The sequence below is a fragment of the Equus przewalskii genome, chromosome X (assembly GCF_037783145.1).
Source record: "Equus przewalskii isolate Varuska chromosome X, EquPr2, whole genome shotgun sequence".
Classification (NCBI taxonomy): domain Eukaryota; kingdom Metazoa; phylum Chordata; class Mammalia; order Perissodactyla; family Equidae; genus Equus; species Equus przewalskii.
In genome coordinates, this window is record NC_091863.1 from 57480214 (window position 1) to 57501512 (window position 21299).

Below are 21299 nucleotides of genomic sequence, written 5' to 3' on the forward strand. Positions count from 1 at the left end.
ACCATTCACATTAGCACCCCCAAAAATGAAATACTTAGGTATAAATCTAACAAAATATGTACAAAATCTATATGAGGAAAACTACAAAACTCTGATAAATGAAATCAAAGACCTAAATAAATGGAGAGATATTCCATGTTCATGTATAGGAAGACAATATTGTCAGGATGTCAGTTCTTCCCGATTTGATAAATAGATTCAATGCAATTCCAATAAAAATCCCAGCAAGTTATTTTGTAGATATCAACAAACTGATTCTAGAATTTACATGGAGAGGCAAAAGACCCCAAATAGCCAACCCCCTATTGGAGGAGATGAACAAAGTTGGAGACTGTCACTACCTGACTTCAAGACTTACTATAAAGCTACAATATTCAAGACAGTGTGATAGTGATGAAAGAATAGACAGACAGAGCTCAGAAATAGATCCACATAAATGTAGCCAACTGATCTTTGACAAAGAAGCAAAGTCAATACAATGGAGCAAAGATAGTCTTTTCAACAAATGGTGCTGGAACAACCGGACATCATCATGCAAAAAAATTAATCTAGACACAGACCTTACACCCTTCTTACAGACCTAAATATAAAACACAAAACTATAAAACTCCTAGAAAATAACTTAGATGACCTTGGGTATAGTGATGACTTTTTGATAAGGCAGATTTCATTAAAATTAAAAACTTCTGCTCTGCGAAAGACAATGTCAAAAAAATGAGATTAGCCACAGACTGGAAGAAAATATTTGCAAAAGACGTATCTGATAAAGAACTGTTATCCAAAATATACAAAGAACTCTTACAACTCAACAATAAGAAAATGAACAACCCAGTTATAAAATCTGGGTATTTATCCAAAGAACTTGAAATCAATGATCCAAAGAGATTTATGCACCTCTATGTTCATTGCAGCACAATTCACAATAGCCAGGATGTGCAAACAACCCAAGTGCCCTTCTACAGATGAATAGATAAAGATGTGGTATATGTATACAACAAAATACTACTCAGCCATAAAAAGGACAAAATTGTCCCATTTGCAACAACATCGGTGAGGGTGTGATGTTAAGCGAAATAAGCCAGAGACAGAAGGACACATACTGCATGATTTCCCTCATATGTGGAAGAAAACAAATACATGGATAAAGAGAACAGATTAGTGGTTACCAGAGGGGAAGGGGGTTGTGGGGTGGGCAAAAGGGACAAAGGGGTACATACGTATGGTTATGGATAAAAATTAGACTACTGGGGGTGAGCACGATGAAGTGTATTCAGGAATTGATAAACAATAATGTACACCCGAAATTATACAGTTATAAACCATTATAATCCCAATAAAAAAAATCGGCCAAAGACCTTAACACACACCTTATCAAAGAAAATATACAGATGACAAATAAGCATATGAAAAGATGCTCAACATCATATATTATCAGGGAAACGTAAATGAAAACAACAAGATACCACTACATATCTATTAGAATGGCCAAAATCCGGAACACCAACAACACTAAATGCTGACAAGCACATGGAACAACAAGAACTCTCACTCGTGGCTGGTGGGAATGCAGAATGGCACAGTCACCTTGGAAGATAGTTTGGCAGTTTCTTACAAAACTAAACATATGATTTAGCAATAGTGCTCTCTGGTATTTAACCAAGTGAGTCGAAAACGTATTCTACACAGTAATTTGCATATGGATGTTTATAGCAGCTTTATTCATAATTGCCAAAATGTGGAAGCAACCAAGATGTCCTTCAATAGGTGAGTTCATAAATAAACTGTGGAACATCCAGACAACAAAATAGAGTAGTCCCCCCTTGTCTGTGGGGTATACCTTCCAGGACCCCCAGTGGATGCCTGAAACTGCGGATAGTGCCAAACCATATATATACTGTGTTTTTTCCTATACATACATATCTATGATAAAGCCTAATTTCTACATTAGGCACAGTAAGAGATTAAGAATAACAAAGAATAAAATAGAACAATTACAATAAAAATTACTGTAAATCTTAGCAACCGCAGCATATGATTTTTTCTCTTTCCTTAAGTCCTAAACTTTCACCTTTTTACTTAAAGGAAGCACTTTACAGCCTTTCTTTGGCATATTCTAGTTGCCAGCATCACTACCCTTACACTTTGGGGCCGTTATTAAGTAAAATAAGGGTGACTTGAACACAAACACTGTGATACCACAACGGTCGATCTGATAACCAAGATGGCTACTAAGTGGTAGCATATCCAGCAGGGATATGCTGGACAAAGGGATGATTCACGTCTAGGGCAGGACAGAGCAGGACAGCACTAGATTTCATTATGCTACTCAGAATGGCGTGCACTTTAAAACTTATGAATTATTTATTTCTGGAATTTTCCATTTAATATTTTCAGACCACATTTGACTGCAGGTAACTGAAACCGCAGAAAATGAAACCGTGGATAAGGCAGGACTACTGTATTATTCAGCACTAAAAAGAAATGAGCTCTCAAGCCACGAAAAGACATGGGGAAACCTTAAATGTATGTTAGTAAGTGAAAGAAGCCAACCTGAAAGTCTATACACTGTATAATTCCGAATATATAACATTCTGAAAAAGACAAAACTATGGAGACAGTATAAAGATCAGTGGTTGCCAGGGATTAGGCGGGATGAACAGACAGAGCACAGAGGAGTTTCAGGGCAGTGTAACTGCTCTGTATGACACCATAATGATGGATACATGTCATTAACAAAAAATGCTATATCAAATATAATTTAAACTTTCTTTGACTGTACAAAAGATACGTTCAAGCCCAGTCATCAGTTTTCATTGTATTGTAGATATTCAGAAGGGCCAAATAATGGTGAGTCCTAGTTTACAAAATGTCAGGAAGATGATTTACTGAATTTGTGTCTTTTTCTTCTTCGATGATATACTTGAACTATTTTCTTTGAAAATTTGGCCAGAATAAAAATACATACATCATAAATGAGGTCTCCCACTGGCACTTCCTGCTTCCCTGCCCCCTCTCCTCTTTTTATAAAATCAAATTTATTGAGGTATAATTTACAAATGGTAATATTCACCCTTTTTGTACACACAGTTCTATGAATTTTAACAAAAGAATACCATCGCTAGAGTTAAGGATTAGCAGACATTTGGTCCTGTCCAAAATGTCCATGGGCATATTTGCTTCATGCCAAATGGTTTTGGACAGGACCAAATATCAAGGATCTTTTGGCATGGACCCGATGTTTCCATGGACATTTTAGACAGGACCAAATACGACCACATATCAAGGACTTTTTGGCGTGAACCAAATGTCTGATGGACATTTTGGACAGGACCAGATGTCCTGCAAGGCGGTTAAGATATATAACAATTCATCACTCCGAACATTTCCCTGGTACTCCTCTATAATAGATCCTCTCCCCCCACCCTTTCTCCTGGCACCCACTGATCTGTTTGTCCCCATAGTTTTGCCTTTTCCAGAATTTCATATAAATGGAATCATTTGTGTCTGGCATCTTTCACTGAGCATAATGCCTTTGAGAATTGTCCAAATTGTTGCCTGTATCAATAGTTCATTCCTGTTTATTGCACAGTTGTATTCCATTGTATTAATGTATACCCATTTGTTTATCCATTCACCAGTTGAAGTATATTTTGAGTTCTTGCCAGCTTTTGGCAGTCATATAAAAAAAGCTGTTATAAACATCTAGGTACAGGTTTTCACGTGAACATAAGTTTTCATTTATCTTGGGTAACTACCTAGGAGTGGGATTTCAGGGTCACATGGTAATTGTGTTTAACTTTGTAAAAAGCTGCCAAACAGTTTACCAAAGTAGGTACGCCATTTTGCATTCCCACCAGCAGTGTATGAGATTTCCAGTTCCTCTACATCCTCACCAGTACGAAGTATTGTCATTTTTTAAAAGCCTTTTTAGTGGGTGTGTAAAGGTATCTCATTGTGGTTTTACTACGCATTTCTTGAATGATTAATGATATTGAACATCTTTTCATGTGCTTAATTGCCATTCATATCATGTGTTTGTGTGTGTGTGTGTGTGTGTGTGTGTGAAATGTCTTTCCAAATCTCTTGCCCATGTTTTAAACTGGATTGTTTGCTTTCTTCTTATTGAGTTGTGGAAGTCAACTCACACTTGTATTCTGGGTACCAGTCTTTTATCCGATGCGTGTGTGGTAAATTTCTTTCCCAGTCTGTGGCTTGCCTTTTCATTTTCATAACCGTATTTTTTGAAGAGCAGAAGTTTTAAATTTTTGTTAAGTCTAATGTATCAATATTTTCTTCTGTGGATCATACTTTTTGTAAATATCTATGAAATCTTTGCCTCACTAAAGATCAGAAAGATTTTCTCCTATACTTTCTTCTAGAAGCTTTCTAGTTTTAAGTTTTACATTTAAGTCTATGATCCATTTGCTTTAATTTTTGTATATGGTGTGACTATTGGCATTTACAAAGCTCTCTTATACATATTATTACATCTGATCATCATTAAAAAAACTTTGAGGAAAGCACATCAGGAATTTGAATCCCCATTGTACAGATGAGAAGACTGAGGATTAAAGAAGTGGTGCTGTGTGACTTGCTCAAGGTCTCACAGCTGATAAGAGGTAAAATTGCAAGGTAAGAGGTAAAATTATTAGGACAGGTCAGGTCTCCTGCTGTTCCAGGACAGTATGTTTGGAGCCAGGCAGCTAGGGCTCAAGAAGGTACCCCAGCAAAGCAAAGATTCCCAGTGGGGATCTGAGCAGAGACGCAGACGGTGGACTAGCCTTGACCTCACTCAGACTGCACTCTTCTGGCCCACTTGGGGATCTACAATTGAAGAGATCCAGAAGCTGGCCTGGCACCCTGCTCAGTTGACACTCAATGAAGGCATTTTGATGATGATGATGATGAAGATTTGGGCCGTGTTCAGAGGAGAGCTCTGAAAGTAATTACAGAGTTAGAAATTAATGCTAAGAAGAAAAGTTAAGGGAACTAAGATTATTTAGCGTGGAAAAAAAGAACCCAAGATAAAACTTGATAACAGCCTTCAAGCAAAAAAACTTGGGCTTTCTTTCTGAGGGCCGAACAAGGGGAAATGGGCTGGAAAAATCTAAGTAAAAGGGCAAATTTCTTCCTCCCTGGTGAGGATTGTTACAGACACTTAAGAGCCTTTAGAAACAGAACAAACTCCTCTTATTTGAGTTTAGAGTCAGGGATTTGCCAAACACGGACTCTGATAAAGGATTTCAGAATGAGGGTTACATGACCCTCTTAAACAGTGTCCTGAGAAATCTTTGAGTAGCTCCTGAACCTACGCTGTGTCCTCGTACAATTTTAGGAGGCCTTTGTCTGTGGCATTCTTTGCTCCTTTGTCTTAGCATCTTCACAGGACTGTTCCAATGACCAAGACAAGACTTATCTTAGCTCCTGAAGGCTCCCATGCTCCTTGGCTCTGAAGCCAAGTAGCCCAGTGCCTAAGGATATAAATCCAGCTTAGCATCCCTGGAAGGGCCTGAAATATTGGCTAGTCCAAATCTGACCCCACTGCTCAAATCTCCCATTCTATCTATATCCAGCCTCTGCTATGATGGGAGGCTTCATGTACCCCAGTAGAAGATAGAATACAATGAAGTTCGGACTAGGAATAAGGAGAGTTGGGTTTGAGTCCCAGATCTGCCACTACCTTGCTGTGTGATCATTGATAAGTCCCTTCACATTTTTCTGGACCTGTTTCTTTATCAGTAAAATGGTAGTGGAGGAATCTCTTTGTTTTAGTTTGTGTTGGTTTAACTGCTGCAACAAATGGCCCTCAAAAGTTCAGTGGCTTAAAAGACAAGAAGTTTCTTTATTTCTTATGTAACATTCAGGGCAGCGGTTCCAGATTGGAGAGGGAGGGGAAACTTCACTCCATGTACTTATTCAGGTACCGAGACAGAACTGATGGCAGTCCTGCCAGTCTTAATGCACAACTTCCAAGGTCACTCTGCAGTTGTAGCCCACAGGGAAGCAGAAACCTCATGGGAGCTTTTTCATGGCCCAGGCCTAGAAGTGGTGCGTATCACTTTTACCCACATTCTAGTGGTCAGAATTCGGTCATATGATCATACCAAGCAACCAAAGAGGCTGAGAAAAGTAATGTAGCTGTATGGTAGCTAGTTGGAAGGCTCCATCATAGACTTAATGATCTCCAAATGCCCCCTGCCTCAGCTCTGATGTTCTGGGGGTGTTTATAAACTAGACTCCTGGTTCTCACGTTGCCTTTGAAAATTGCCTAACCTCTCTGACCATTGGGGGCTAGCAGGTTGGCAGTGCAGGCCAATGCAATGTCCCTTGTGAAACGCCAGAGAAAAAGAAATGAAATACTAGCCGTACCAGCAGGTACCACATTAAGCTAAGGTGTCTTTGTGCTTCTTTTCTCTGCAGCATGGGTAGGAGCCCTCTCAATGGGCATGATCTTCTTCTGTTCTCCCATTGTGAGTATATTCACTGATCGTTTGGGCTGCCGAATCACAGCAACTGCGGGGGCTGCTGTCGCTTTCGTCGGCCTCCATACCAGCTCCTTCACCAGGTAAGACTAGGAGTTGCTGGCCATTTGTCCAAGGCTGAGGGTTAACTTCTTTCTGGGCTTCAAGTAGGGACACTTCTCATTGCAGAATTCCCTGTGGCCCTTTCCATGGAGGGTACTCAAAGACCCTGCTCCCGGGAATCATTGTGCAATAGGACTCACCTAGGTAATGTCCCCAGGACACATTGGTAGGAAAGAGCCCCCCAGAAGACCCAAGAGTTCCGAAGTGGTGGGAGGAGCCTAAGCCTGGGTGTTCATACAGCTGGGCCCAAGTCCAGTTTTGGCCACTGAATGGCTATAGAACAACTGATGAGTACCATTCCCCTCTCTGGGCCTCAATTTCTGTATCTGTATCATGAGGGGATTAGACCAGATGGTCTTTTCAGGTCTCTTCCAGCTCTGCCCTATTCCCCTTCAATGTGCCACACATCTCATGACCTCACCTGCCTCCCGGGAATGAGTTTCTGGAGTGAGCCCATGTGAACAACTACCATTTCAGGGTTCCTAAGGGAATCTTATATTGAGAAAAAGGTCAGCTGAGCCCAAGGCTGTTTAGCATTTTGGGCCTCTTTCCAGGTATTTCTGGCTGCTGATGTATAGATGATTTGGGACAGATAAAGATTCATGTCTTGGGCATGAGAAGTGATGTTTAGCAGCATCATTCACTGAGGCATAGACCCAGCACCCAGTTAGGCCTGAACTCTGGTCCTGTTGGTCCCCCTGGCAGAACTTGGTAATGTCAGGCAAGGAGCAGGCTACAGTTCATTTTCTGCTTTCTTTCTGCCATCCTTGCAGAAGCATGTCTGTAGGGGAGGGGAGAAGTAAAAACCCTCCATCACAGCCTGAGGAATATGGGATTCCTAAGGAACTCTATTGACTTTCTGCCAAAGACACTTTGGAAGTTATGGTACACCCTACTTCCAAACTGCCTGGGCTGGTGTAGGAGAATGCCGTCCTGGAGACACAGCTAACTTGTCAGAGCCTTGCTTTCTGAGTATGCCTCCCCAGAGAAGAACCATGGTTATGCTCTCTAGGCCTAAGTTTCCACTTGAGAGGAGCTTGTTAACTGCGTTCTGCCACAACTGTGCCCTGTGAGGGTGATCCAGCTTTCTTTATGATTTGAGCATTTCCAGCTACCCAGCCTATCCTCCAGCAGAGCTTGAATCTGGCCTGCAATGGTTTCTTGGCTCGATCCTATCCAACTAGAACAGAGGAGGGGAAAACCATGTCCTGCCTGTAATCTGCTCAGCCCTCCCAGGGCAAGAGTTTGCAACCCTTTTAGGACCCCTCTGGTGGTCAGCCTCATTTGCCTTCAGCAAGCTGGTGTCTGCCTCCTTGTGGGAATGAGCTAGGCCTCAGAAGTGGCTCCAGTCTCAGCAGTACACAGCAGAGGCCTGTTTTTTAAGGTTGAGCAGAGCAAAGTGTAAACAAATTAGCAACATACGGATCCCATTTCCCTTCCAATCCACATGAGCTCAGTTACAGGAGGGGAAGGAGCTCAGATGTGTTTTCTTCTGGCACTCTCCTTTAGGCACATTGGAGTAGGCGTTCTGTTCTCCAGCCTCAAAGCCCTTCACTCACCCCCTTTGCTCTTTCTGTAAGAACATCTTCAGAGCCAAAAAACTTTCTGGATGGCTTCACGTCCAGTGGAAAAATGGTTCTACTTGTGGCTAGAGCTCCAAGTCATCCTTCCTGTTGTCTGAATCAGGGCTCTTAGTTCCTTTGGATGGCGTGAGGTAGGGCAGAGTGCAGACAGAGCTAGGGAGGCCTTGGCAAGCCTACTCAGGGGCTTCCTGCCTTGGGGCCCAGCTAGAAATTGATCCACCACACTGAGCTGAATCCCATGCTTTGCCCTCACCAGCCCCCTCCCCGAAGGTCTCCCTTAGATCTTTCTAACTCCTCTCTCTTAGACAAGGTCCCCAGCCCAAGCCAATCCCGAAAGGTACCTAGAATATAATGGAAGTAGGCCCCAAGGAATCTGACAGAAGAGGAGCAATTGGCTTAGCTATGTGTTCCAAGTGGAGGCAGCCCTTTTGAAACCAAAGCCCTTGCTCGTATCCAGTGAATGCAAGCAGATGGAAAGAAATGGTGGCGATAGCTGTCTTGGAATCATGAGTGCTAGGCCACATCATCTCTGCAGCATAGGCCCAGTCCTTTAGTATGAGGACTGGGTCTATCTGTGGGGAGGAACCTCTTGACCATGGAGAGTATTAGGTAATTAAGTGGTCAGATAAGAACTATTGCAAAATATGTGGAGGCTTCAAAAAGAAAACAAAATTCTTCACTAGGTTGTACCAATACCGTCTGAGGGCAGATGGCTGGCCAACCTGACCTTCCCATGGCCTTTTCCCTTCTGACACTTTGCCTTCTGTTACAGAGGTTTATGGCCACAGCAGGCCCTAAGAGTTGTAAGCCAGAACTTGTCTTACTTCACCAGGCCCACAACTTCTTTGAGGCTCCATTTCCTGTCAAGCAGCCAGACTACTCTGGAGAACTAATCCATATTATAATTCATATTATAATCCATATTATGTCCAGCAACAGGAGTTTGGCTCTAGAAGTTAAAGGGACTCTTTACCTCAGGATTCCCGTGGAGATCATCTAGGGCCTGAAGTAAAGGGTCTTGGGTTATCCAGACTTTGGGCAGGGTTGGGGAAGGGGTGTCTTTCGGAAGTACACCAGGCATTCTCTGAAATATTGAGGACCCTGAGCATGGAGAAAGACACTGAAAAGTCCTGTGAAGGGTCTCATTCTTCCGTGATCTTGGCTCCTTACAGACGTTTGTTGTAACTTGCGATAAAGCTTTGGCTACCAGCCTATCCATGGTGTCTAGGTGAGCAGTAGGTGAAACTGCTCTCTCTGAGGCATTGACTTACTCCTTATAGCCCCTCAACCAGCCCTTGCATAGGCTGGTTCTGGCTTTCTTTTGAACAATCCCCTCTGATGGGGTGCTGTGATTCAAACCAGAGTCACACAGACCTAGAGTCAAGTCCAAGCTTTGCTGATCCCCAATTTTGCTACCTTGGGTACCTTACTTCCCTGAGCCTCTGTCTCCCCATCTGCAAAATGGGGATCAGAAGATCCTGCACCTTGCCTGTTCTGAGGGTCAGTGGTAAGTGGGGCTGTGGGTTAAGGGTAGGAGGATGCAGGTCTCAGGAGGGTGAAGGGAGAAGAGCAGATGGATTGCTGGTCAGGCTGCTGAGGATAGCTCTTGGTGTCTCTCCCACAGCTCACTAAGCCTGCGTTACTTCACCTATGGGATTCTCTTTGGTTGTGGCTGTTCCTTCGCCTTTCAGCCATCTCTCGTCATCCTGGGCCACTACTTCCAACGCCGCCTGGGTCTGGCCAATGGTGTGGTGTCTGCTGGGAGTAGCATCTTCTCCATATCCTTCCCCCTCCTCATCAAAACACTGGGGGCTAAGATCAAGCTTGCCCAAACCTTCCAGGTGCTGAGTACCTTCATGTTTATTCTTACACTACTTTCACTCACCTACCGGCCCCTCCTGCCCAGCTCCCAGGACACCCCAAGCAAAAGAGGTGTCCGCACCCTGTGCCAACGCTTTCTGGCTCAGCTCAGGAAGTACTTCAACATGCGAGTGTTCCGGCAACGTACCTACCGCATCTGGGCCTTCGGGATTGCTGCTGCTGCCCTTGGCTACTTCGTTCCCTATGTACACCTGGTGAGGAATACCAGGGTGGGCCTACCCTACCTAGCCCCAAGAAGCTGCCCTTAACCTTCCTGAAGTCCAGAGGGTAGGGGCGGAGGACATTGAAAGGGCAGAGCTGGGACCTTTGGAAAAAGAGACAAAACAGTAGTTGGAGAGACCCAGAGTGGGAAAGGGCAAAGGCTCAGGGAAGACCTCAATGGGAGACGGGGAGAGTTCCTTAGGGGAAGGCCCATGCCTGTGGTTTCCCCCTCTGATAAATCTAGATGGATTTTCAGGAGAAGATATGCATCATTGGGCTGCAGGAGACTGGCCCAGATGACCTAAGGATAGGGTTTTCTAAGAGTATGTTCTATGGAATGCTGGTCTTTGAGGCCAAATGATTTTATTTAGGAAATAACATGTACTAGATCTCTCTAGCTTCATAATATGTAGCAATATTTTAAAGTTACCAAAAGATCCTGTAGTAAAGAAACCCATTTATCTTTGTTGAACCAGCATCCACCTAATTTACATGGTCATAGAACCGTCAGGTGTAGCCTAGCTGTTATCTTCCACAGACCTTGTGGTTCTTAAAAAACGCTTTTGGAAGTGTTAGCTGGACGTTGGTGGATCCTTCTCCCCTGGTGACCTGCCGTTGCCCCAGGCTGTCAGTTCTGGATCAGGGAATGGGGAGATTATAGGGTAACCCTTGGATTTTCTCAGTTGTTAAGGCTGTATTCTGTCCTGCCAGAGCTTAGAAGGGGCTTGGAGATACCCATTCCCCTCAGCTGTTGCTCAGAAGCCCAGAATCCGGAGAGCCATGGGACATGCAGCCTTTTAAGCTGTTAGAAGCAGTCAGGGAGCTTGTCCTGGAGCTAGGGCTACAGGGGAGAGGGCTGCAGGGGAGGGAGCTCTTGCTGTGGTCCAGGGAAGTAAGCAGCAGAGGGTTCTGGGTATGCCAACAACTAACCAGTCAGCTCCTCTTCTTCCTCTTGTCCTGGGGGCCTGGTGCTATGCTTTTCAGATGAAGTATGTGGAAGAAGAGTTCTTGGAAATCAAGCAGACCTGGGTGCTCTTGGTGTGTATTGGGGCTACCTCAGGCCTCGGGCGCCTCGTATCGGGCCGTATCAGTGACTCCATTCCTGGACTTAAGAAGATCTACTTGCAGGTGAGTTTGATCATTCTGTCCACTATGGGGAGGAACAGCCTTCCACAGATGCTAGGTTATCCCCAGCCTTTGGACTAGAACGGTAGGGTGTGTCACTGATATGCCCTGAGCCCCAGCTCTGACACAAGCAACATGGGAAAGCCAATCAAATTCTCTGAGCCTCAGTTTCCCTTGCTTTGAAATGAAGACAATCATCCTGTTCTGCCTTCTTCATCAAGGTGGAGGGAGGATCCAGTGAGAGTAGTGTAAATGGAACCTCTAACAACACTTTCAAAGAAAGTGTTTATTAATAATGGCTCTCCCATCTGAAAGAGGGAAACTGAGGCCAGGAGTTAGATGCTGCTCCCATTGAGGACTGATCTCACTGCTACCCTGTAATCTCTCGGAGGGTGTTGGGCATCTATAGTATTTTGTGGCCCAATGTGTCTCTCCTCCAGGTCCATCAGCTCTTATACTTCAAGAGCTACTTGGTATCAAGCACTGGCTCTCAAATGCCATCCTCTTGATGGACACCAAAAAAAGTGCCAGAAAGGGCCAGGCTTCACTTCCCCTCTTTAGGCCTCACTTTTCTCCTTTGTGCAATGAGAATAATTCTTGCCCTTCCTATCTTACTTCACAGATGAGGATCAAAAGAAATATAGGTGTGACTAGGCTTTGGGAAGTAGAAGATGTTATAGCCATCAAAGGTTTTTATCCTTCTGACAGTGACAATGGTAGCCTCATATTGTGGGCAGAAGCCATATGGATGCTCAAGAGGCCATTGTCTGTGTGAACTGGGCTCAGGTCTGGTTTGAATACGTACTACTGCTCAAGCTGTCTGTCTTTGTCTACCTGGCAGCAATATTGCCTTTCTTACCTGGCTCATGCTTTTTGCTCCTGCATCTGGGTTTACCAGAAGGTGAAGGTGCCCAAGTGTGAAACCCTGTGGAGAAGCGACAGCAGCCCCAGAAAATATGTGGTCACAAATAATCCATCAGGAAGGTGGTTGAGTTCTGACTTTCCTAGGGAAGCCCTAAAACCAATGTGCCCTGACTACAGTCATAGCAGGAATTTCTGTCTTCTGACAGCACCAAATGTTTTCCTAAATACCATCACATGTCTTGGACAAAGATATGATTAAGATTTCCTGTTGTGTTTAACTCTGTGTTAGATTTGCAAGAGCTGGTGGATCTTCTTTGTCAGAGCTAGGGGTGACCTTATGGTCTATCCAGTCCAAGTTCTCATTACACTGATGGAAAAACTGAGAGAAAGACTCACACAGACAGTAGTGGCACAGCTGAACTGCTATGTAGCACTCTTCTCATATTCCACTTTACCCTAAGTGATGGATGGCAGAGCCACATCCCAGAGATGATGAGTGACTTGATCAAGGTCAAACCAAAGGCCTATGACTGAGACAAACCAATTACAAAATTTTGAATTCCTGTGCAAATATTGGCAAGTGCCTTATTCGGGTGGCTTTTTGCATAGGCGTATGTGTGGCTTCCCCAGCCTCTTCCACATGCCACCCCTGTGGGTCTTCCCTGTCAGTGTCGGTAGCTCCAAGATGCCAAAGGATGCTGGAAATCTGGGTAAGCTAGCATTGGGCCAAGGCGTTATCTTGAGGAGAGGCAGCATCCCCTGCCTAGCTATATAGCTCATTTCTCACCACAGTCCCTAGGAGGGAGGTAGGGCCCAAACAGCTCTTGCTTTCTATTGTGCACAGGGAGTTCCCAGGGAGGTGAAGGCATTAGCTAGTTAGAAGTAGAACTAGGCTTAGGGCCTGGTGCTTTGGCTGGCCACTTCCCCTACCCACCCACCACTCTCTCCCCTTTTCCACTCTTACTTGCCACTTAGAATAATATAAAACAACCTTAGAATGTTATAGCTGAAACATATCTTCATCAACTTGTCATCCAACTCCCTCATTTTACAAATTGAGGAACCGAGGCCCAGAGAGGGAAAGTAACTTGTCCAAACTCATTCTTCAGGTAAGTGTCTCAGGCCAAGAGCACAAGACAATGGATGAACTCCTTTCTCTTAAGCTACTCAAGATACTCCATCACAGGAATTTGCCTTCCTTTCTCCGTGGGTCAGATGTAGGAGTACAGGCCTGGGAGAGGAAAGGAGTGTACACAGCTATAGGTTCTGAAGAGACATCCACTAGATGCTGTGCTACTTACTATTGCTGAAAAGAGGAACATGTGTCTAGTGTTAAGCCCCTGGACAGTCTCCTGAAAAGAAAATGGTGACAACCTGAAGAATAGCCTCACTTTGGGCCAGTTCTTGAGACCTGATTCTCAGTTCCAAGAGGGATTTTTAATTTCTTAACCTTAGCAAGGCCTCATGGAGGATATTAAGAGGCAACTAGATACAATATGTAGTAATTAGAGCCAATTGAAATTAGTTAATGGGGTCCTTTGCATCATATATGTATAATGGTATTAACTCTTAATTGCCATACCATTATGGCTTGGTTGATAGGTGGGTCTAGTTTTATTTTATAGGTGTGCATGAATCTCCTAGAGGAGAAGCTGGGATATCTGGGTTCTTATTCCTAAATTCTGCCTAGCTACCCCAAAACAGCCTGGGCAAAGTTCAAAAGTCCCCCAACAAAGAGATTTCCTCAGGCATAGCCAGGACATTTCTTATCCTCTGCAAAAACCAACCAATTAACCTAACAAGCCCACTGACAGCAACAACGCAGAAAATCTTTAGGGCTTGAAACAGCCTTGTCCCTCCTACCCCTTCTATGTGGCGATGTGGTGACTTATCCTCACCATGTGGTGACTTACCCTCCCTGGGTAAGTCAGTCTGCCTGTGTAAATTATGGAAAATCTTGGGTCCTCTCAAGGCCTTGGTAAACAGATTGGATCTTATCCATGACCCCGGGATGACCTGGCTCTGGTGGCTCCATTGGGTGGGGGGAGGGAGTTCGTTTCTCTGCCTACAGCCCAGGGCTTCAGTCTGGGTCACTGACATAGGTTGCAAATGACCTTAATCAAAAGACCAGCTATGTTTCCAGTGGTCCTTCTCTCTTTTGAGATGGAAAAAGCAGCCTCTGGAAAGGCAGTTTCTTTGTTTTGGAGTCATTTTGCTCAGCCCAAAGAAAGCCCAGCGGCTAGTCAGTGCCCCTGGGCTGGCTTCATGCTCCCTAGACACCCTCCTAGTGTCTTGGTTCTACTTAAAGGCCCCTTTGTTGCTTTCTCAGGGTTCCCAGGCATGCCTAAAGGCTCCCCAGAGCCTGAGATATCTGAGATGGGTAGTGTCCCATGTCCTAAAGCATAAGGAACCTGGGTGAACCTCCCAATGGTCTCCTTCATGCCAAGGTGTTTTCTAAAAGTGGTCACTGGCATCTCCTCACAAAAATGGTCACTGGCATCTCCATTGCAGGAAGCTGTGCCTTCCGTTCATGCCCCCATCTAATCATCATTCAAGTCATCCTCACTTCCTCCCCTCCCTCTTCCCATGCCTTTCTTGGATCTGGGAATAACAGCATAGTCTGATCCCAGACCCTGATGCCTGGGGCAGCCAAACACAGGATCAGAAAGCAGAAACAGCAATTCCCTTTATCTCAGAGTCTACTGAAAAGACATCTTGAGGACAGGGGCCATGTTCCCTCCTTGTTTTTAAATCTTGACAGAATCAGTTAAATAGGGGCTCTCTTAAAAACTTTGAATCCTTCAGAGAAGGACTTAGAAGGGGCCTAAGTAACTATTTAGTCCAACCGCTCTCTCTGTTGACACCCCTCTGCCCCATTTTATAGATGGTAGAAATGAAGCCCTGAGAAAGGAGATGTGATTTGTTATGTGGTCCTGGCTGGCAAGCACAACATGACCTTAGGCCCTTGCTCCTCTAGGTCATCTCGTTCCTGCTCCTGGGCCTGATGTCCATGATGATTCCCCTGTGCCGGGGCTTTGGGGGCCTCATCGTTGTCTGCCTCTTCCTGGGCCTGTGTGATGGCTTCTTCATCACCATCATGGCTCCCATCGCATTTGAGCTGGTGGGCCCAATGCAGGCCTCGCAGGCCATTGGCTACCTCCTGGGCATGATGGCCCTGCCGATGATTGCCGGGCCTCCCATTGCAGGTGAGGATAATGTTACAGGGAGGGCATGAGTGGGGAGGTCCTGTCTTCCCTGGGCCCTAGCTCTTCTGAGCACCTCTGCTTGAAGTCCCTTTTCCTCTTATTCTCTATTTAAGCAGCTTTGTCAGAGTGCATGAAACCCCCCACCACTATTGGTAGAAGAGACTAAGCACAATATACATGCATGGATTCATTTTGAGGAATGGGCTTTCCATGGCTGTATATCTGTTTCAGTGAGGTTTTATTGTAAACAAGATGGCTGATTCTAGGAGGGTAGAGAGAGAAATGGGTTTGGATTTCTGGAGCATTCTGTTGATCCAGTATTCTCTCTCTTTCTTCACAGGCAAGTAATTATTTGCAAGGTAGTTGGCAGGAAGAGAAGAGAAAGTGGGCCCCCGTTTTATTAAGACTTAGAGACACCCCTCTCCTCCTCTACTGACTTCCGAACTGAACCTGCAGAAGAGATTGATTAAGGTCACATCCTAGGACTGGGCCAGTGAGGCTCACTTCCAGCAGGGAGCAAATTGTTGGCTTGCCATCTTTTAGCACTCCTGGTTTCTCTCTCCACTCTTCAAGAAGGGCATTGATGGTACCCCAGGGAACACAGGAAACAAGGAAAACCAATGAAAAGAGAACTTCATTTCCTTTAGGTTGTATTGCAAATATTGATTCATGGGCTAGCCTTTCCTAGGCTGGCCAAGTAGGCTAACAACAAATGTTCCTTGAACACCAATTCTGTGCAAGGTGTTGTGAGGACACTGGTCATGCTGTGTGACAGTGGCGAAAGCTTCCACTCAGGCCCTTGTGCAACAGCCACACTGCCCACTGGGGGAGGGGAACCTCTACCCAGCCCCTTATCCCAAAGGTGGATCCCGGAATCCACATCTCTTTCCAATTTGCTTACCTCCTAAGCAGCCTGAGGACCTACTTGCCTTTCCTCAGTAATGTTTCTGGGCTCATCCTCCCTATAAGGTGCCCCACATTAGCTTCTGGAGGTGAGCAGAGGAAGCCTTGAGTCCCAGGCCAAATACATCCATGGTATTGGCAACTTAGAGGAACCCAGAGGGGCCAACCATATCTGTAACTGGAAGGAAGGATACACATACAGCCCCCTTTAGGACAAGCAGGAATTTCAGAGAAAGTACTTCAGAGAAAGGGAAAATAGGAGCTAGGCTAAATTGTTCCACAAGAACACTCTATCCCAAGTTGGGGGTGGGAGGATAGACTGCTGTGAACCAAGACAAGGCTTGGCCATCTTCTGTGGAATTCTTTTAAACTAGCTTCCCTCCTAACTCCATAACTAGAAGAGACTGAAAGTTAGCTGAAGCTTCATGAAAGTAAAAAATGGAGAACTTTAAAAGATTCACTAGCTTCTTTCATAAAGAACATTAGCTTCAAAGGCCTGCAGCCCCAGTATCTCAGAGAGGAGCTGTCTGCCTTTGTAATAGATGTTTTATTTCTTCCATCTGGGAGTGTTTAAATTGAGCGTGCTCCTGGATCAAGGCAGTGCAGGCCAAGATTCTCTGGATAGGCATTGTGGATAGACAGCCCCTAGAAGGGGCTGAGAGTACCTTTGGGCAGTAGGGCAAAGCTGAGCTTGACTTGTCTCTCTTAACTGTTTCAGGCCTTCTCCGCAACTGTTTTGGGGACTACCATGTGGCCTTCTACTTTGCTGGTGTGCCCCCCATCATTGGAGCTGTAATCCTCTTCTTCGTCCCTCTGATGCATCAAAGGATGTTCAAGAAAGAGCAGAGGGATTCCAGCAAGGATAAGATGTTGGCCCCTGACCCAGACCCCAATGGGGAGCTCCTGCCAGGCTCCCCCACCCCTGAGGAACCAATCTAATGCCTCTTCCTTGCTATTGTGTGCTCCTCCTCCTCAACCCTTTCCCTTCACCCTGCCCTGCTCAGCATTTATATTTTTGCCACCAGCACACTTGTTCCCAAACCTGCACACACAGCATTTCAGCCACTTGACCATCTCCCCTGGAGCCAAAGCTCCAGGTGTTCCAAACTCATTAACCAAATTCTCCCTATGAATGCCTTTAAACTTGCCAGGGTCCTTCTCCTCCCAGGACTTAGAAGAGCTTTGGAATCACTCACTGGCCTTTGGAACCTCTCCATATACTTTCTGACCCCTGGGGGAGATGGGGGATGGGACCTCCTGGCCCCAGCTTGTTAGTGCCCCACTAAAAGCAACTGCCAAAGGTGCTACTGTATCCCCAGGAGCCTGGTAGGAAGACCCAAGCCTCTGTGTGCTGAGGAGTTCCTTGCCGTCTGTCCTTGGGAGCCCTTGAAGGGGAGGCAGGGGTGGAAGGGCAGAGAGGTAAAATGAGACAAGGAGCTTTGTTTAGCCTCAGAGTCTCTGAGGGCTGTGACTTCCCAAAAGCTGTGGGTGCCATCATTTTACAAGTATACAGAGAGTCTCCCCATCACACTGTTGGTTAACAGTCTGCTTCCTTCTTTCCTTGCCCCCTTTTTTTCCTCTACTGCCTCCTCTCCCTTCTCTGTCCCCTCTATTTCTTTTTATGACTGTCATAGACACATGGGTGCTTGAAGAAAGGAGGGACCCAGAACTTGGGCCAATCAGCCTCACCTTTGCCCAGCCCACCCATAACACTAGCACTCATCTCATTCATCTCAGGTTGAGCCACACTCACATCTCACTTTTTGGCTCAAGCTGCTATAATCATAGACTGGAAGAAAATACCACATAGGGATCACGGGGCCTTAAACACCATAAAGCTCCACTCACTGATTTTTACAGATTTCCCAGCCTAATACATTAACCTGAAGGCCCTCCCAGCTCCCCATCCTTGTATCTACCTGTCAAAATGTGAAGAAATTTCCTTCATCTCAGCAGGCAGAGGAGGACTGATGACATGGGGATGGCATGGTGGAGGGAGAAGCAATAGTTATTGACCTGGCAAAGGACCAACTCCTCCATCTCTCATGAGTCATGGCAGGTCAATATTTCCACCTGGGCCAGGCCAGGAAAGGGACAGTTTTAGAAAAAATCCCATTCCCAACCTGGATCCCAAAAAAGGTAGAGGCAGCAGCTGCCCATAGGATTGGACAATTTCTTTTAGGAAGAAGCCATCCTAGCCTTTACCACCCAATGTGCCCCCCATGCTGGGCATCCTGGGCCACTCTGCTTAGCGGGCATTAAAGGTGCCAGGAAAACTAAACTCTGGACCATCTTCATCCCTCAGAAATAGGTGCCAGATGCTTCCCTATGCCAAGGCTCTGGGCAACACTCTTACTGAAGAGCATTCCCAGCCAGGCTGTATCCAGCTAGCACAACTCACCTCATTAGGAGCTCAGCCTCTCTCCTCACTTTTCCTCTTTGTGTCTCTTTCTCCATATTCTGGGCCTTTGTCTGCTCTGTTCCTGTTACCCTAACCTTTCATCATCTTCTTGCCAGGCATCCTTGGCTGTCACTTGGAGCTAACAGTGCCACCCCAAGCCAGGACCATCCCGGGACCAGGAGGATGAGGTTGCCCCTGAGGGGCTCCAAAGAAGACAGTGGTCGCTACACATGAGTTTTTCCATTACAAATAGGCAGCTGGGGCATGGTTGGCCTCTGATGGCCTCACTCAAGGCTAATGTCCTGAGCCCCCTCCATTGGTCCCAGTCTAGCTCTTATCAATTCCCCAAAGGAAAACCCACTGGTTCTTGGCTCTGTGGGTAGGAAGGGGCCTAATTACTATCCTGTCAGCTCAAAGAGCAATGGAACAGGAGAAGCTGGGCCCCAGGAGCCTTGTAACTTTGAGGAAAGACCATTGAAAATGTTAGAGTAACAAAGCTCCTGCTTCCATTTTCCCCTGCCTCACCCCCACCAAGTCATCGGAGGGCAGTTCTGCAGGGCCTCCTTTGTTGCTCACCATGTGGATAGCTCTTAAGAATCAGGCTGCCACCCACTTCTCTCCAGATGAAGGAAAGACATTCACAAGTCCCAAATCTGCCCTATCAGGTGTCACATAACATGGTGGAATGTCAGTTTATTTCTTCCACACATGTGCACGTGCATGTGCGGGCTTGTGTGCTTTTGGAGAGAAGATTGGTTGGCGAAAGCAGCACAGTATTAATATTTAGGGTAGGATGCAGGTTCTTATCACCACAGTTAAATCTAGGAGAATGAACAAAATTTGGGAGCTTGAGATCTGGGACATTTGAATCCTCAAAAGGTTTGGAACAAAATAAATAGATCTAAAAAATCTAGCTTTGGTATGTATGTTCCCCACAAGTGTGAAATAGTCTTAACCTGGTTAACAGCAGGAAGTTTGGCCTCAGAACTGAAATCTCATTTTAAATCAAATCTCTGCCAGGGTCTATACTCTCTGTGAGAGCAGAAATTGGAAAAGGAGCCATATAGGGGTTTGGAGTTGGGTCACTATTCAGGATTGGATTTATTAGAGAGCTCTGAAGTGGAAAAGTGGTTCCTTCACAAAATGAGAACATGGTTAGTGGCTGAGTCAGAGTGGAGGACCCAGCAAAGCCACTACCTTGCTACAAACATGCCATGTTGAAAATTGGCACAAAGACCTTAGCAATAATACAATTCAAACACCTTTTCCTCTCCCTTGTTATTGATGGGGGACCCTGAAGGGACTGGTATAGCTGAGTTACACAGCCAGGCAGTGACAGAGCTTGGAATTGAGGGTGATGAGAAGAGAGACCTCCAACAATGACAAAGCTGGGAGTAACTTTAGAGTTTGCCTTGTCCATGCTCTGCATTGAATTTAAGTGGGGAAACTGAGGCCTAGAGATTGTAAGGGACTGCAGCAGTTTCACACAGTTCATGTGACAGAGCAGGCTGAGACTTGAACTCAGGTAATTGACTTCCAGTCCAGTCCATCATTTTACAGATGAGGAAACCAACGCAAGGAGGGGAAAATGACTTGCCCGCTTCATTCAACAACTATATGGTGAACCTATTTCCAAAAGGGTGTCAGCAGGATCAGCTCCAAGCAAAAATGAAATCTGAGCAAAGTCTGACTTTTAGCATATCCCATCTTTTCACAATTACCTTACTCCCAACCAACACATACTTTTGGTATTCTCTCTTCCTAAGCATTCCAGACCTTCATGCAGCTTTGGCCTTGGAAAGCTGGTCCCCGCTACTGCCCTTCCACCCTCAGCAACCGAAGAGATACAAATAAAGTCCATCTCCCTATGGCCATATACTGGGCAGGCGAGGGGCAAAGAGAGGCGATGGGTTTTCTTTGAGAGAGGATGGTTTACCACCCAGCTCCTGGCTATTGTCGTTTCTTCCCTGACTCAGTGCAGACATCCTCAGGCTGCTAGTCTCCTCATCTCCTCCCACTGAGACTAATTACTCTATCTTGCTGCGTGGCCCCAGGCTCTCCCACCCAGGGTCTGCTGCTCCCTCAGTACCTCCCCCAGTAGCCCCAAGGCCCCAGTCTTGTTTGATCACTCAGGATCATTAGATTTCAAAGCTGTGGAAACCCGCAATTTTTATGAGCATATGCTCTCCTCCAGGGCCTTTTGATGTCTGAAGAGGGAGCCAGCAGCTCCCTGCCACTTCTCCAGGGCAGCAGAGCAGGCCAGCTGACAGGGATTACAGGTGCCCCCAGCAGATCCCTGGTGTCTGACAGCTGGTGCCTAGATAGGGTGGGTGCTGGTTTGAACCAGAGCCCTTGAAGCAAGTTCTGAAATTCTAATAAGCTGAAACGTAGAGGAAACTCCAGAGGCACAAGGAAAGGGCTTAGATACCCAACTCCAGCAGAGGTTGAGGAGGCTAATTCTTGCCTTTCAGCTCTCTCTAGTGGTCACCAGAAGCAGAGTTCCATGCCTGGTTTTCAAGTCGTTTCAGCAATATTTTCTAGGGACCCACTC

At 45.6% G+C, this 21299-nt stretch overlaps 1 protein-coding gene across 2 annotated transcripts in view; it reads left to right on the plus strand.

Annotated features, from left to right (window-relative positions):
- Window positions 1–20650, plus strand: part of SLC16A2 (solute carrier family 16 member 2) — a 99061-nt gene extending 78411 nt beyond the window's left edge. The window contains exons 2-6 of one of the 2 annotated variants that reach the window (XM_070605766.1): window positions 6421–6565; window positions 9792–10242; window positions 11234–11377; window positions 15216–15444; window positions 17066–20650. In XM_070605766.1, coding sequence (XP_070461867.1) covers window positions 6421–6565; window positions 9792–10242; window positions 11234–11377; window positions 15216–15444; window positions 17066–17286 — 1190 coding nt within the window. In that variant the 3' untranslated portion in view covers window positions 17287–20650. The remainder of the gene's footprint in view (window positions 1–6420; window positions 6566–9791; window positions 10243–11233; window positions 11378–15215; window positions 15445–17065) is intronic. The other variant, XM_070605767.1, reaches the window with a different exon arrangement.
- Window positions 20651–21299: the final 649 nt, after the last annotated feature.